This window comes from Nilaparvata lugens, chromosome 8 (assembly GCF_014356525.2).
Source record: "Nilaparvata lugens isolate BPH chromosome 8, ASM1435652v1, whole genome shotgun sequence".
Taxonomy (NCBI): domain Eukaryota; kingdom Metazoa; phylum Arthropoda; class Insecta; order Hemiptera; family Delphacidae; genus Nilaparvata; species Nilaparvata lugens.
This window is the reverse complement of record NC_052511.1, coordinates 41,152,815-41,169,679: the sequence shown is the minus strand read 5'-3', so window position 1 is coordinate 41,169,679 and position 16,865 is coordinate 41,152,815. Positions and strand designations below refer to the sequence as shown.

Here is a 16,865-nt window from a genome sequence, read left to right as displayed (position 1 = left end):
ATTCAGCTAATAATCGATGTGAAGGAAGTCATGGACTCTACAAACAGATTCAGCTCTAATTTTGAAATAGTTTTCAGTTACAAATTATCAATTTTTCACTTGAAATTTATCATCCATCATGTTTCAGAAAGAAAATTATGCGATAAGAAAATCAATTGCACTATTGATCTCTCTTTTATTGAATATTCCAATTCGAATCATTAATTTGTTATAATTACGGAGAGGTTTTACAGCACCAATATATTGTGTTCTAAAATTTCTGAAAACCTAATTCTAATCTCCATCAAACAAACTACTCCATTCAACAGAATTATATTATTATTTTATGATGAAGTAATACTCGGATCAACTCAGATCGTGCTCATAAATAGCGTGAAAACAAATTGAATTCGCAATATTCCACACCACCTCTCAGTGCTGCTTGCTGAGCGTACAGACGAGAAAATCTCTGAAAACTTGACAGATCTTGTATGGGGTTTGGCGTGAGATAAAATGCAATTCGGCTGCACAAAGAGAAAAGACTGAATCAACAAGCAACGGCTTCCAAGGCAACTTGGCTTGATCTGTGGAGCGTGAATCGGCCTTTGTTGCTTGAAAGAAAAGTTTCATTGGGAGGGCCTTACGCCACCAATATACCACACAGTACGCCAGCTGCACAGTGACATGCTATGATGTGTCTGTCGTGTGAAACGCAACACAGGCAGACGCAACTGCTACAAAGCTTAGCGCTAAGAAAATAACGTCTCTGTTGTTTCAAGACTTGTGAGCGTGTTGCCAGAAGAATTTGGAAGTGGAAGAAGATCTGAGGATAGGAGAGAAGGGTTGGAATGAGATGAGGATGGGGTTTAATCAGAGATAAAGAAACGATGGAGGATGTAGAGAAGTAGAGAGAAGGAGAGAAAAGAGATGAAGAGAAAGATTGGAGAGAAAATGGGATAGAAGAAATGAGAGATTGATGGAAGAGAGAAAGAATTAGTAAGTGTGGAAGGATGAGAATTCCTTCAAAGGATGAGAGTATGAGAATGAGATACAATCACAGAGAAATAGAATTTGGAATAATTGTTTAAGGTAAACGTGTGAATGCTTGTACTGAACAAAGATTTTAAAAAAATCTCGATGAAGTCAGTTTGAAAGCTCTAAAGCCATGAGAGCTACATTATATTCATACTCTCTTGGAAACATAATAATTTATCATGCATTTCATAATATTTCGGGATGTTTCAATGTGTTTTATGCTCCAGAATCGTGCGGTAGCTCTATGCTTGTTCGATCTAACTCCAGCGTAAGGAATAGGAATTGAATCAAAGTTCAGGCTTCTCTATGTTCATTCACAGAATTGTTGAATTATTGTGTTCTATAGTGTTCATTACACTTCATTAGTATATTGTAGAGAGGAATAAAACTGAATTTGAATTTGATGAGAAATAACTGCGGGTGAAATAGTGACAATCGAACAATATTAATATCATGAGTTTATAGATAAACATAGTGCTATTTTAAATATGACATGATATTGAAACGAAAACACAATGAAAACTGAATTATTAACTCCAACTCACCACTGACCATGATGCCATGTGTTTTCACACTCAAATTATTTCGTATACACAGAGCTATTCTCCTGGAACAAGGAACTTATTATGTGATTACTTGTTAAAAATGTTGCAGAAATCAATTATTGTGTGTACTTACGGCCACCATTAGGTCGTTAACTTCCAAGGCCAGTCTGTCTTCGGTGAGTTTCTCTTCCTCAGCATACTCCAGCATAGAATCCAGATAAGGACGCACAAACTTCTTGTATGGGCTCTTCACCTCTGCTAGAATGTAAAATTGAGAGCAATTGAAAAGAATAAATTGATCACAAATGAAGTCCAGGAATTAATGTAACCGAATATCAATTAAGGATGTATTCCAACCAGATTGCATTGAATACAGGAATAAGATATTTGAGAGAATATTCATCCATTAATGCTATATGAATACGTTAAACCTGAAGTATTACTCATTTCTATGAGTAGGCAATATTGAAATAGCTCTTTCGTTAAGCGTGGTGATTTTTTCATGGATTCATCCATTAATGCTATCAGATGAATACTTTGAGAAAATACACAGAAAGGACCCTAGAAAGGAAGATAGTTCGATAAGTGATAAAATCACAATACTCATTGGGATAGAAAAGTCAATGGGCCATATGAATAAAGTTGAGCATTTGCTTATACTTCTAAAATATGGAGCATTTGCTTCATTTTCTATGAATAAACGTGAGCAAAATCTTTTGCTCATTCTCATCAAAAAAATAGTTTGAGCATTTGCTCAAAAGTAAAAGCTTTTGCTCAAAATTGTATGAATAAACTAGAGCATTTGCTCAACTTTTGAAGCAAATGCTTCAAAAAAGGTGAGTCTAGTCTAGAGCAGCTTATAGTAAAATGACTCAACTAATTCGTATGAGGAAGAGGAAACTACACCAGATACGATCACAACCAATAGTTGAGAACTATAAAACTCTTTAGATTCAACCATGATATATATCACCATTATTCCTACAAAATAATAAATACAATATCTCAAAGTACTGTTTCATATTGAGATAGCTTAAAATTATTGAATATTTTTCGACTCTTTACGGAAGCTGGAAAATAGAGGTTACGTAATGATCTATTCATTCCAATCAGGAAAATAATCAGGAACGATTCAAATTTTTGATCAAATAGTAATAGTAGTTCATAATAAATGAATTAGATCCTCTCTGAGACACAAGTGAGCGGATAGCTCTTTATTGTAGGAGCAATAGAAATTTTAATACAAATTGGAAATGATGAAACAGAAAATACTAATCTGGCTGATGATAAACGTAATTGGAAATTAATTTGAATTGAATCATCGCTGGAAAAATAAGTACTATCTTCGTGAGATAGGAGAGTAAATAACTTTTATAAGCTCATTACTTTTTGGCATAGGAATGCAATGAAATGAGTTGGATTTATAAATGCTGATTAAGGAACTAGATCACTGAGAGAAAGAGTTTGAAAAGTGATTAAATTAGGTACAGCTGAAGAAATAAAATCCTCTTTGTGAGATGTATAAGCAGATAACACAGCTATGATGGGATTTCCGAGTATTGTTACAGGAACGTGTTTTGATTGGATAATTGAATTAGCACACTTCTACAGATAAAAAGGAGATTCTTTCTGGAAGAGAGCTCAAAAATGTTGCCCAACCTAAGAGCATGAGTGTGACACTCAAATGCATTTGTTGAGCCTACGCATTCTTCCCTTGCTCTCCATTTTCGTACGAATGAAGTAATTTGATAACATGACGGGCGCTTTGAAAGCGTTCAGCGTCGTAATGAACGAAATGTGATGATGATCGAGAGAGAATGGAGGAAAGGAGATGGAGAATAGGGTGAATGAGGAAGAGAGAGTGAGAGAGAGGAAAAGAATGGAGAAGAGTGCGAGAGAATGCTGCTTGTGCATGAGTAAGAGAGAAGAGTAGACGGAAAGTAGAGGTTTTGAGGAGGAGGGAAAATTATGGAGAGGATATTATGGGAGAGATAGTAATTATCGAAGACGCAGTTTCATGAAAATGAACAATGTGAAGGAGAACGATACTCATTCCGATGGAAGAATGAAAACCTTGAAGAGGAAAAAGAGGAAAATTGAAAAAATAATGGGGAAGAACAAGAATAAGAAAGAGAGGAGAAAACATGATCGAAGAAGAGGAAGGATGAGAAAAATTGTAATGCAAGAATTTTTGAAGGGAAAGTAGAGCTTTTATAAGGAGGGAGAGTCACAAAAGGGGAAAGGAGGGGAAGGAAGAAGATTGGCATACTAGAAAAGAAAGTGATACGTAGAGATGAGATATTTCAAAAAATATTAGGCTGTGAAATTTCTGTGAAAATGAAAAGGGAGGTAATGATGATGAAGGAGGTGATAAGGGGGAAGACTTGAGAAGGATGTAGGTAAGAAATAAGAATGGTAGATGCTATAACTGAATAATTGAGACAATGATTATCTAACGTCTCACCAGTCAATAATAACAGTTACCGGCAACATAATGGCATGGTATAATGTATCTAATCAGTATTTTCCCTCATTGTGTTTCCTTGGAAAATTTCCTGGAATCTCCAGACTCCAGATGTAACATTCTACGAATTCGTCTCTAACTTTTCCGAGTGAGTTTATGATTATTATCCATGTGTTCTTGTCTTTTTACTTTCCTTGCCCTATTACCATAGGTAAGGAAAGTATTGCTTTCCGAAAAAAATTAAGGTACCCCAATTTCCAAATTTCTATACGTTTCAAGGTCCCCTGAGTGCAAAAAAGTGGTTTTTGGGTATTGGTCTGTATGTGTGTGTGTGTGTGTGTGTGTGTGTGTGTGTGTGTGTGTGTGTGTATGTGTGTGTGTGTGTGTGTGTGTGTGTGTGTGTGTGTGTGTATATATGAGTGTATGTGCGTCTGTGTACACGATATCTCATCTCCCAATTAACGGAAAAACTTGAAATTTGGAACGTAAGGTCCTTACACTATAAGGATCCGACAAGAACAATTTCGATAAAATGCAATTCAATATGGCGGTTAAAATGGCGAAAATGTTGCCAAAAACAGGGGTTTTCGCGATTTTCTCGAAAACGGCTCCAACGATTTTGATTAAAGTTATACCTGAAATAGTCATCGATAAGCTTTATCAACTGCCACAAGTCTCATATCTGTAAAAATTTCAGGAGTTCCGCCCCATCTATGCAAAGTTTAATTTTAGATTCTTAATTATCAAGCTTCAGATACAATTAAAACAAAAAATTTCGAGTGGAAAAGATTGAGCATGAGAATCTCTACAATTAATGTTTAGTAACATTTTCACTTAAAATTAAAAATAAACTCGAAAATCGAGAAAATGTGATTATCCAATTCCAAACTATAATTGGCAACTGTTGATCCTATTGAATGATTCACTATGAAGAGATAGCAGACCTCGTGTGTCTCCAGCGTTATTACTCTGTCACCAGCTGGCTCTAATCTTTGAATAGTAGACTTGAGATGCGCGGGAACACTACCGTAGTAGCGTCAGGTAATCAATTTTCATAACGGCAAGGAAAGTTGTGTGAGTGTGCCACACCAGATTTTTGAACAAGCGTTAGCGAGTTCTCACTTTTAAATTACTAATGGACAAAGTCGTTTTTCGTCTGTTTGTATGTTCTACAATAACTTTAGAAAGAACTAATCAATCTGCTTAAAATTTTTAACACGTATTCTTCAAACCTTTTTACCGGTCAAGTTCGTTGGACAACAAAATTAACTCATTCCTTCATCCTTTTTAAGATATAAAAATAGCATTGAAAGTGCATAAGAAAAAAATTGTGATTTAGTCAGCTGAAGAATTCATTACATGCAATTACTACAGCTTTTCCATCCTTCTTAACATCAGCTGAGGCTATTTGGGACCATCACACAGACAGACGTCCTTCATGCGGTGACATGATTCCAACTGGTTAATATACAACATAATTTACAACTTTTACATCAACAAACTGATATGGGTTGAGATATAAATATGTGGTTTTCGCCATTTATTGGAAATCTGTATCGAAATCATGTATCACATGACTACCTTCTCATTTAAAAAATGAACTTGGATTCATATGAAGGTCAAAGATGTTGAAGCAACAGTGTAATTTTTAAAAGTAGTTTTTCATTTCAAATAAGATCCCCAATGAAACCTACTGTCAAATAATTTATTCTTGTTGGATAAATATTTAGCCGTTTCCATTATTTTCATCAACTATGTATAACTGAAAGTTGCGTGTTTTAAAGATTACAATACAACAGTTCTTGAGGGAGTTCTCCAACCCAGGGGGTCACTAGTCATTTTATAGGCATATATTTTATAATAATAGGCATATTATCGTCTCATCTAAAAATAATTTACCATTATTCGCGAGAGTCCACAAGTATTTGAATCCTTTGGTACTGGACCATTAGTGCTCAATTGTTTCATTAATTACTCATCAATGTGTTTTTATGAACAATTCTACTCCACGTTCACGGCTGAAAGTAACGTTAATATCATTGGACGCGCAAATTTAAGAACTAATTATAATTCTAAAGAACTTTGCAGACATTCATGTTTTTTACACGTGCAATTTGCTCAAGTAAACTTTTCAGTTATATTTATTCAAAAGCAGTAGCCTTTTCCCTTGGATTGGGAAGTTGGTGAAGAAGAGAGAAGAAATTGTAGAATAATGAGCTGAGAAAGTTGGAAAAGTTTCAAGTTTCTCTCAAGATTATGAATCAGAAAATAATATAAGGCGTTCGTTCCGCAGAGATTGTCACTCATTTTGTAAGTTGATGAGTATATTTGATTTGAATATCTCGTAGAATGAATGAAAATAAATGAATGAATGAGGAAGTTCAACAGTTGTTCTTATCAGTAATTCTTTATTCTTACTTCTCACGTTGATGATTGTATATTTTTTAGAGAAGGAAAGGGAATATTTTTTCCTGAATAGATAGAATATCCCTGATAATAAATGTATCATAATAATATTATTTAGGAGAGCTGTAGAAATGTTTCAGTATATTGAAGTGATAGAATCCTTGAACCAATCTGCTTTCAATTGATTATGAATTTGAAGGTAAAATGTAGTTGATTATTCCATAACAGTCTAAAATAATGAACAGTTCTTCAATATGGTACTCCATGAATATTTTAGAGTTTGGAAAATACTTGTAGTTTGGACATAAAATTTAAAACAACATTAAAACCCTGAATTAGCCGTCTCAAGAAAAGCGATTATTCCAATAAATTTACGATTTATTTTTTATGTAATGATATTGCCCAACAATCTAAAGCCAAAAACTTGAGATTTCATTCGCTTTTCATACGTTGTCATTCACTAAACTTGAATTCTACATCAATCATCAATTAATTATAATCATATTGTTTACATGAGTAGGCCTAATCTAAATAGCCTTAAACTAAGAGAACATAGTTTTAAAATTATCAATGAAAATGTGTCTTTCAGTGTTTATAAATTCAAATTCAAAATCATTTATTTGCCCATTATAAAGATAATAATAAATAAAACAAATACTTCATACTTATACAGAATAAAAATAAAATTTAAACTTAAAATTTAATTGGCGTTGCCAGCAAAACCTTAGTTTGTGTGCTAGCAACGAGTACCAAAAGATTTCATTTAATTTAACATAAACATAAAACATGATTGAACATTTTATTTAAATGGTAGTAATAATAATTAAATAAGTTAAATAATAATAATTGTAGTAATAGAATATCTGAAAAAATGTAACTTAGTAAAAATAATATCAAAGAAAAAAGTTTTTTTTAATAAAGTAGATTCTAACTGTACATGAGCCGAAAAACATTGTTACTTCTGATCCATCTCTTTATATTTTTAATGACTAATTCATTAAATCTCTCTGAAATTAATTGGTTTGGCAAAATATTCATCAATCTATTACTCATGTATATGAACTGTCTGCGGCATACTGTTAAATTTGTTGTAGGAATGCGGTAATGAGATGATGGACGGAAATTATACGACGGAATGTTAGTTTCAAAGAGATTTTAAAGTTCACTTCCAGCTACGGAATAGGCCTACATTTGCATCATACGGATGTAACATATCATACAATATTTAGGTATGTGACATGTTGCTATGTATTTCTGTAATGCTCCTACCCTTGCCATTATAAAAGTTATTTATTCATGACTCCTGGGTCAATAATAAAAGCTCTGAACTAAGTGCGGATACATTTCATGTTGAAGCAGGAAAGCATTTTCATCGTCTCTATAAAAAGTTGGTCGACGTTCATGTTTATTAAATTTCACCACTGCTAGAGAGAGAGAGCATGTTTTATAGACTCCATCTCTTCTAGTATAGAGAGAGTACATGTTTACTGGGATGAATTAAAATCAAGTCATTCACTATTGAGATTCGTAATGCTTATTGACATAGAGAAAAGATTATGTTTCAATTACTTGTAGTAATCATTAGTCTCTGGTATTGATAGATGTCATCAATCGTTTATTCTTTGGATAATAAGTCAAATACTGTGATAGAATTCCCAAAATTTCTCTAATACAATTGATTTATCGATTGCTGTCTGATATAGTCAACATTTCAATGAAGCTCAACTTACTTTAACTACAAAATAACTTAGCAGATGGAACAGAATGAATATGATAACAATATTGCGCAGATAAATATCACGAATGAATTTGTTTGATTAGACTAAATATGAAAACAATATAGACCTTCTCATAATGATGGCATTGAATTTATCATTCTCGATTCATCGAGCAAAATCAAATATTCCGGTTGAAATCATACTTTTCCCATTAATAATTCATGGAATAATAAAATATCTACTGCAACCAGTGATTAAGTAGAGATAGATATACCTTTTCCTTATTAAATGTGCTGCAACCGAAACATATTACTTCCCTCTACTAGGAAATAATATTTTCCAAATGAGTATATTTTCGCGAATGATTCTCTGAACTTGAGGGATGATAGTGCACAAATGAGAAGTTTTATATATTCCCCTTGAATTCTGATTTTCCGTGAATTTCACTGAATTTTTAATTCCAAAATTCTCATAAATTTTTGTTATTCAAAAATTTAAATTCCCTCGTTTATAGAAGAAGTGAAGTTAATCTATGAATTGTGGTTAAATAGATATTGTCAGAATAAATAATGTTGTGATGGAATGATACAATTGACATGGAAAGTTTCAATTAATTTTTTGGAAGGATGAAGTTGCAAAGGAAGTAGTTTATAGTGAAACGTAGTGATTAGTTAGTAAGAGTTCAATTACCTTTTGCGGTCCCATTTTTCTCGTTCGTCTTTATATCTCTCCTTGTTTTTATTACCTGGAAACAAAATATGTTAATCTATACTCTATGCTTTAAAGTTGTTGAAATGTCATTTCTAAGCACAGTGCTATTGTAACAGCCTTCTCATCATAGCTTGTTTACTTGTCAGATTAGGTGGCAAGCTCCTGCTTATTTTGAGTTGTAAAATGATGGCTGTTCAACGCATCAATCAATAGGAAGGCCTCTTGAATTTGTAGACGTACTACGTCAGTATTGGGTTCCTCTCGTTGGTCAGCACTTCACCATAGCCGTGTTCCCATTGGCTAGCCCAAGCTCATTGCTTCTCTCCCATTGGCTAACCCACACATTGTTTGATGAGTCACCAGTCATTACTAGTGTCTACCTTTCCCTGAAATCCTTAATAATCTAATATAATTTGCAAATGATACATTTTGGGTGAAACTATTTTTTTCTATATTTAATCTACTCATCGTTGTCATGTTCCTTCTAGAATTAGATTAGCCAATTTGCGTCTTCCGTTTATTTAATATAGCTTGTCAATCTATTTCGTTTCTCTCACTGTTCATTACAGCTTATCTCTTATTGGAAATCATTTGTAATGAACAATTATTATTGTGGATAATTAATTGAGAAATAATTTTATTTGGTAAAAAGACGAAACAAGTCTCACTCTTTTAAACTTATCCTGCTTGCAACTGGTTTAAATTACTCCTTATACCTTACGCTGCGTTTACACCAAAGTTATTAACAAAATGTTAATAACTTAATCCTTATTGATTCTGTTAGATTGAACAAAACTTTTCATACACATGATGTGTATAGAGTTCAGTTTGTCAAGTTCCGTATACAAAATCTTAATAACTCAATCCTTATAGATTCTATTAGAATGAACATAACTTATACACATGATGAAGATATGTGTTTGTCAAGTTCCGTTCAATCTTATAGAATAACGATTACCTTCCCTAGGTTAATTCTACGAGATGTAGAATTACTAAGACATGAGGAATTCTACAATCCTGAAATACATATCGCAATTTCTGTCCGGTGTAGCTATATAGTTATTCTTGATATGCTATTGAGGATTATTCTACAATAAATTAGGTTTTTTCTACTAATGTAAAATTAGGTACCAGCTCACTGTCTAATTACTCATTATTGTATTGTTTTCATGTCTATAACGTCTATTATTATGTCTTTACTGTCTAGAATGTCTAACTGTCCTACGTGTCTTATTGTGACTACGTGTCCTTCATGTTCTCTATTTAATCCAACGAGATTCTTGATTCCGAAAGAGTTCATCATGAATGGCCAAAATCATTCTATCATTAATGATCCTCATTCAAACATAATTATATGAGAACTGGATTTTACTTAGAGTTGAGAGTAATTACATAACTAGTAAAATTGGTTAACATTTTTCCAGTTATCAAAATATTATGGTACCGCACAAATTTTATCATTTGGACTCAACATTTGATTAACATTACAACTGCTCGTACATTTTACAAGATGGATATAATCATAGAAACAATAGTGTAAGTAGATATCATATGGTATAGGGCGTTTATGTCGCAACTTTTACTGTTATCTCAAGCCGTTTACTGTCGATTATTGTTGATTTTTACTGTTTTGATCGGGTAAGAGTGTATGAACGGCATAATATGAGAGACTACCAGCGTCACACGTCTTCAAAGGAAAGAACTACATGGACTATCGGCTTGAGATAACAGTAAAAGTTGTGGCATAAACGCCCTATACCATGGGATATCTACTTAATATGCTATTGTTTCTCTATGATATAATGTACAATAAATTTATAATGATATAAATTTCTACATCTTCCGAAATTCATATATATATATATATATATATATAAATCATTCGCAAGTTATAATGTACCTTATGATTATTTATTTCGCTGCAATCAAATTGAAAGCTCCAATAATTGGAATTGTCGCTTGAATTTATGACGTCATGCAAATGAACTGCAAAGGTTTCAATTACAGGTCTGATGTCGGCACCATGTTATTGCGTGACGCAAATAAAGGTTCATCTCATTTACACCAACACAGATGAACACACATTCATGCAAATACATTCACAAATAGAACCATGCAGAAAATACAGTCACAAATGAAGACTAAAACTCACTTACACACATGTACAGAGGAAAGAGTGGGAGAAGAGAGTAGAGAGAAGAGAGTAGAGAGATGAAAAATATTAGAGAGGAGAGACGAAATAGAAGAGAGACAAAAGGGAGAAGAGAGAGAGGGGAGATAGAAGAGAGAAAAGACTGAAAATAGAGAAAGAAGTGATACAGAGGAGGTAGAAGAGGAAGAAAGGAGATAAGACAAAATTGAGAGAAGGAAGAGAAAAGAGACGGAAGAGAGAGAAGAGAGAAAATAGATAGAAAAGAAATAAGAGATAGGAAAAATACAGAGAAGAGAGAAAGAACATGAAGAAGAGGAAGGACATAGAGAAGAGAAGAAAAGAGAGACAAGAGAGAGAGAAGAAGATGAGATAGGCATCAGAAGAGAGTGAACGGGGACAAAAAGGAGAGAGAAGAGAGGGAAAATACAGAAAAAAGAGAGAGAACGTGTGGACGAGAAAGGGCATAGAGAGGAGAAGAAAGGAAGAGAAGAGGAACAACAGAGAAAAAGAGAAGAAGATGCGAGAGAAGCAAGAGAAGTCAGTGAACAGAGACCAAAAAGGAAAGAGAGGATTGAAAAGAATAGAATAGAATAGAATAGCTGCCTTCATTTTTTACCTGGGAGGGCGGAGTTGGGGCGCAGCCAGCCCTCTCTTACACTCAACCCTCCACTCAACGCTAAATAATTACTGGATCAAATAAATCAAATTGAGAAAAAAAGGATACAATATTACAAATAAGGTAAATAAATATTATTGAAATACAAAATAATAATCAATGGAGAAAAAAAATAATAACAAAACCTGAATGATAATAATAATAATACAACCTAAAAGAAAGAGAGAAGAGAAAATAAACATACGATTGAGAGAAGAAAGAGGAGAGAAACAGAAGAGGAGAGAAAATAGATAGAAGAGAGAGTAAGGAAGAAGGAAAGAAGAGGGAGAAGAGTGAGAAGTGAGGAGTAAGGGAAAGATAAAGAAGGGGATGCAGAAGAGAATGTTAGAAGAAAAGGATAGAAAGGATATATGAGAGAGATACAGAGTAAGTGGTAAAAAGAGAGAATGTGAGAGAGTTATATTTTGTCATGAACAGAGTGAAGGCCGATTGCAGTATAGTAGGCATTCCATTCCATTTATTGACTATGCCATTTGCTGCTGTTTCATTCCAACAAAATGTTAAAAGCGACTGTCACAAACTTCACAGTTTGCTTCCTCTCCCAGGTTTTCCATCCGCTCCCATCAGTTTTCCACCCCCTCCCACAGTTTTCCATGAGTTTTTCCACAGCTCAGTTATCGTCGACACTAAGTAGGAACGTGGGATAGCCGGGCGCCATTGTACTTATCAGTGGAAAATTGTATTTTATCTCTTTGGAAATGGATTTTCTACATGTATATGTGACTTTCTTCTACCCCCCAGTCCTCTTCCCAGCTTTCAATACTGTTTATCTTCCTCTATCTCCATCATTTCTCTCTGTGCAGTCTCTCTCTCTTTCTCAATATATTTATTCTCACCTCTCTCTATTCCAATCTCTCTATAATATATTTCAATCTCATATTTAGATTTTGACCTTTCTTTTCTCCCAACTTCATCCGTTCCCCTCACATGCTTTTCTTCTCTCACTCTTTCCTCTTTTATCTTACTTTCTTTATTATCTGCACGTTATTCTCTCTCTCTGCATCTAATTTTATATTTTTTCCCGTTCTCATTGTCTTTCTTCTTATTCTTCTCGTGTAATTCTGATCTATCATCTTCTTCTTTCCACACTGTGTTTTTCTCTTTCCTTTCCTTTTTTTACAATTTCTCTTCTCTTCACTCTCTTCTATATTAGCTCCTCTTACTCACTCTCATTCTCTTCCCTTCCATGTGTCTCCTCTACTCAAGTTTTGTTTCTTCCCTTTCTTGCCTCTTTTTTTGCTCATCGATTCTTTGTTCAAATTGAATTTCCCTTTGGCTCGCATTTTTCTTTCTCTTTCTGTTCATATCATACTCTTCATCCTCAATTTTCTCTTTTTCTTATCATTTTCCCCGTTCTCTTTTCACACTTTCGATTATATTTCTTCCAATTTCCCTTTTATTCTCATTTGTTGCCTCCTCTTACCAATCAATGTTTTCCTCTCTCATCTCTTCTTCAAAACCTTTGTTTTCAAATTCTTTTGATTTTTCCTTACTGCCACACTTTTACTTGTTCCTCTGCAATCTTCACTCCTCCCAATCTTCCTCTCCAATTCACTTTGGAATTCCTCATTTCCTCTCTCATCCTTCTCCACCATTACTCCTCCTCCCCCTCCTCCTCATCTTCCTCATCCATCTCCTCCTCTACCTCTTCGCCCACCTCCTTCTTCACCACCATCTCTTCCTGCTTCACCTCCCCCTCCTTTCCATCCTTCTCCTTCACCTCTTCCTCCTTAATTCCTCCTTCACTTACTTCTCTTCCTCCTTCTCTTACTTCTCCTCCTCATCCAATTTTTCCTTCTTCTCTCTCTCCTCCTCCTCCTCCTCCTCTACCTCCTTCTACTCCTCCTCTACCTTCTCCTCATCCACCTTCTCTCCCTTCCCTCACGTCTGCTCCTTCTCTTCCATTTCCTCCTCCACTTACTTCTTTTTCTCATCCTCCTCCTCCTCCTTATTCACCTCCTCCTCCTCCTCATGCACCTCCTCCTATTACCCTTTCTCTCTCGTTATCATTCTTTTCCTTTTTCCTTCACTCTTTACTCTTCAGATCTCTGACTACTACCATGGAGTGAGGATTTATATAGTCGTTGACACCCGGCAAATAGAGCGATATGAGTTTCACGTAGTCAATATGTTCTCACTGTTCATTTCAAGCCGAATCCAACGATTTAGGATTTCTCCTCAACTGCAATCTACAATACTTGAGCTGGGCTAGCTTGCTTGCTATAAGGGCAATGCTTGCTTCCAATTCATGTCTTCACGCGTTCAAATAATTATTCATTCAACGTATTTTGAGAATCCTCTCTGTATTCTCTCTATTATTGTAAACTTTACATCTTTTTTCCCTGAAAAGCCTCGTACAGTAATTATAATCAACCCCTATATAATAATTATAATATTATGATATAATTATGAGTAGATCAAATTAAGAATATTCATTCTCTCTATTATTATTATAACTATTATTCAAACATATTTGTATCATTGAAGAGGAAATGAATGAATTGAGAAAGAAATGAAATTGCATACGAAGAAAAATTTTCCAATTCCGGGATTTTATTCTATTCATGATAAGTTTGATTAATAAGTATTGATAATAAGTATTCAGAATTGTTTTAATAAGTTTAATTTATATTAATGAGAATATTCCATCTTGATAAGGATGGCTCATTCATTTATCCAACTCCATGGAATAATTTATTCTTATTGATACGTAAGTCATAGAAGTGATTGGGAGATTCTAATAACACGATCAACCAAAAACTGTTTCTCAAATTAAAAAAAATATTAAGGTGGAATTAGGCTTTCTTCTCAATCTACAACAGAGAATCTGGGAATTGTCTTTTCTCTTTAGGGCTACTTTTAATATAAATAAAAATATATATCTGAGTACACTTTTAAATTATTTTGTCAAAATAATTTAAAAGGGTACTCAGATATTAATATATATTTTTTTAATCTGGAAAATATATTATCACACTTTCTGGGAAAAGTAATCAGTTCATATTTCCAAGTAGTAATGCACTTGATTGTAAAAAAATGTTGTTGATGGAAGGAATTGACTTATTCATCACCTAACTATCATTCATCATATTAGGAAGCTTTTACTGTAATTGCAATATCGAAAAACCAGGAATAGAATAGAATACAACAGAATATCCAACACCTTGTTCTCTAATCACCTTTCAGTATTCCACTTTTTTGGTATCAACTAGCTTGATACCAAGTACCTATCTACTATTAATTGATAAATTAATACTATAGTGAGGCCCACGTTATAATGACAGTATTCGATCAACGTTGGTTTTACTATCATTGTCTATCACTCGACGAAGCCGGTGGTACTATCCTTTTCTAGGTTCACAACGATGACAATTATGTTTTTGACAGTGTAGAAATATAATAAATTAATGTAAAGAATCGGCATCGCAATTCTTCTATCTTTATCCACTGTCATTATAACGTGGACCACACTATAGTATAATCATTGATACTAGTATCAATTTGATACAAGATCGCATCAACTCAACTGTATCAAATAAATTTGAAATTCCGTAGCAAACTTCGCTCTTATTAAATCACAATTTATAAAGTAGTCGAGAGCAGATGCTACACAATCTTAACTCACTTTGAACCTCCCTAACTTGATTTGAACTTCTTCAGCTCGGTTTCTCAGATTATTACTTTCATCCTTGCATGAGTCATTCACTCCACAGCTATACCGTATCCAAGAATTGGCAGACCATTGAGTTTGAAGGCTTTTGTTTCAAGTAGCAGCCGCCATTGTCTCGCAACAAAGGCTTCATTCAAGAAGCTCTGTCTCAAGTTGGCAGCTTGTAATAGTGATGGACAGCAACTGTCTCGATTGTATAACGTGTTTCATGGTTATTGTTGAAAGGGTTATTTCCAGGGAGGCAGTCTCAATTTCTCTTTGGAAAAGAGAGTTATTGATATTGACTTCCAAAAATTCATTACTAAGAACTCAGTACCGTGATAACGTTGAAACCCGACGAATGATACAGGAAATGCCTCTCAAACAGAAATATGATTTCCAATGAACTTGTCAGGTATCCCAGCAGATTCTGTCAAAATTCTTCAATATTGATCATGATTATAATCATAGACTAGTTGAATGAAATTCACATGAAACCTTCTTTATTTTATCATAGACTGATGATATTTGTTATTTGTTTATTTGATATTTGTAACTTAGTTCACTCATGGTTAAAATTCCCCATTTGAATTGGAATAATATCACGTATCTATCTTTTTAATCTATCGAGATATTGAAATCTAATCCTGGCACGTAGCAACTTGTTTTCAGTTTTCAACAACAGAATGGGCATGTTATCGTATGGGCTCGTTAAACTGTCGGTTCCGGCTGAAGTTTGACATTCGTAAGGCTCATTGACGGCTTAAATTATATATTCAGGTGAGGTGGAACTCCCGTCAGGAACTCACCACCATCAAATGTCATACGAATATCATTATTAAAAACAGAATTTCCTCCAAATTTCTCATATCCTAGTACGAACCGTTGGTCGATAATGTATTGAATATCGGAATTCCTTTCTCAAGGCACTAGAACTTGATAATCTATCAAAGCACTCTGATCTCGGTACGCTGAAGTTCTGAAGATCTCTCTCCTTGAAAGATCCCAGTGCCTTGTAACGTAACCGACTTTCACAAAACCTGTAAGTTCTGATGAAAAAACGATTTTTTTACATCTAACTAGATTGTTTGAATCAGTACTTATTTGATTCTATCAGTATTTGAACAATAGATTATTTAATCTTCGTTCGTTGGAAATTGATTTTGCAATTCTGTTCACAAATTAGTTATTATAGAATATAACAGTTGTTATTTCAGTATGATGAAGAAATTTTGTTGCTGTTCTATGTGGTTGTGTTTTTTCTATAAAATGTAATCAACTGTCTACTGCATACTTAAATCATATCAATGATTCCATATCGAATTCATTTATATATTTGAGGACTTAAAACTCCTTTTAACTTACCGATTTGACAAAGTTGAGAATATTCGCAGCAAGCTCGTTTTTCCGATTGCCGAGAATGGTATTGTTGAACACAATGTTTGGGTGCAGCCATACTTTACTGCTTCGTTCCATAGTTATTTCAGCTATTCTGGAAAATTGAATTCCTCTTATCAGTTTTTCAACACT

At 34.0% G+C, this 16,865-nt stretch overlaps 1 protein-coding gene across 3 annotated transcripts in view; it reads right to left on the bottom strand.

Annotated features, from left to right (window-relative positions):
* The window catches only part of LOC111045399 (cytochrome P450 4C1), a 38,148-nt gene that overhangs the window by 8,776 nt on the left and 12,507 nt on the right, over positions 1-16,865 (bottom strand). For 2 of the 3 annotated variants that reach the window (XM_039434774.1, XM_039434776.1), the window contains 3 exons: positions 16,701-16,827; positions 8,838-8,892; positions 1,693-1,817 (listed from right to left, as the gene is read on the bottom strand). In XM_039434774.1, coding sequence (XP_039290708.1) covers positions 1,693-1,817; positions 8,838-8,892; positions 16,701-16,827 — 307 coding nt within the window. The remainder of the gene's footprint in view (positions 1-1,692; positions 1,818-8,837; positions 8,893-16,700; positions 16,828-16,865) is intronic. The other variant, XM_039434775.1, reaches the window with a different exon arrangement.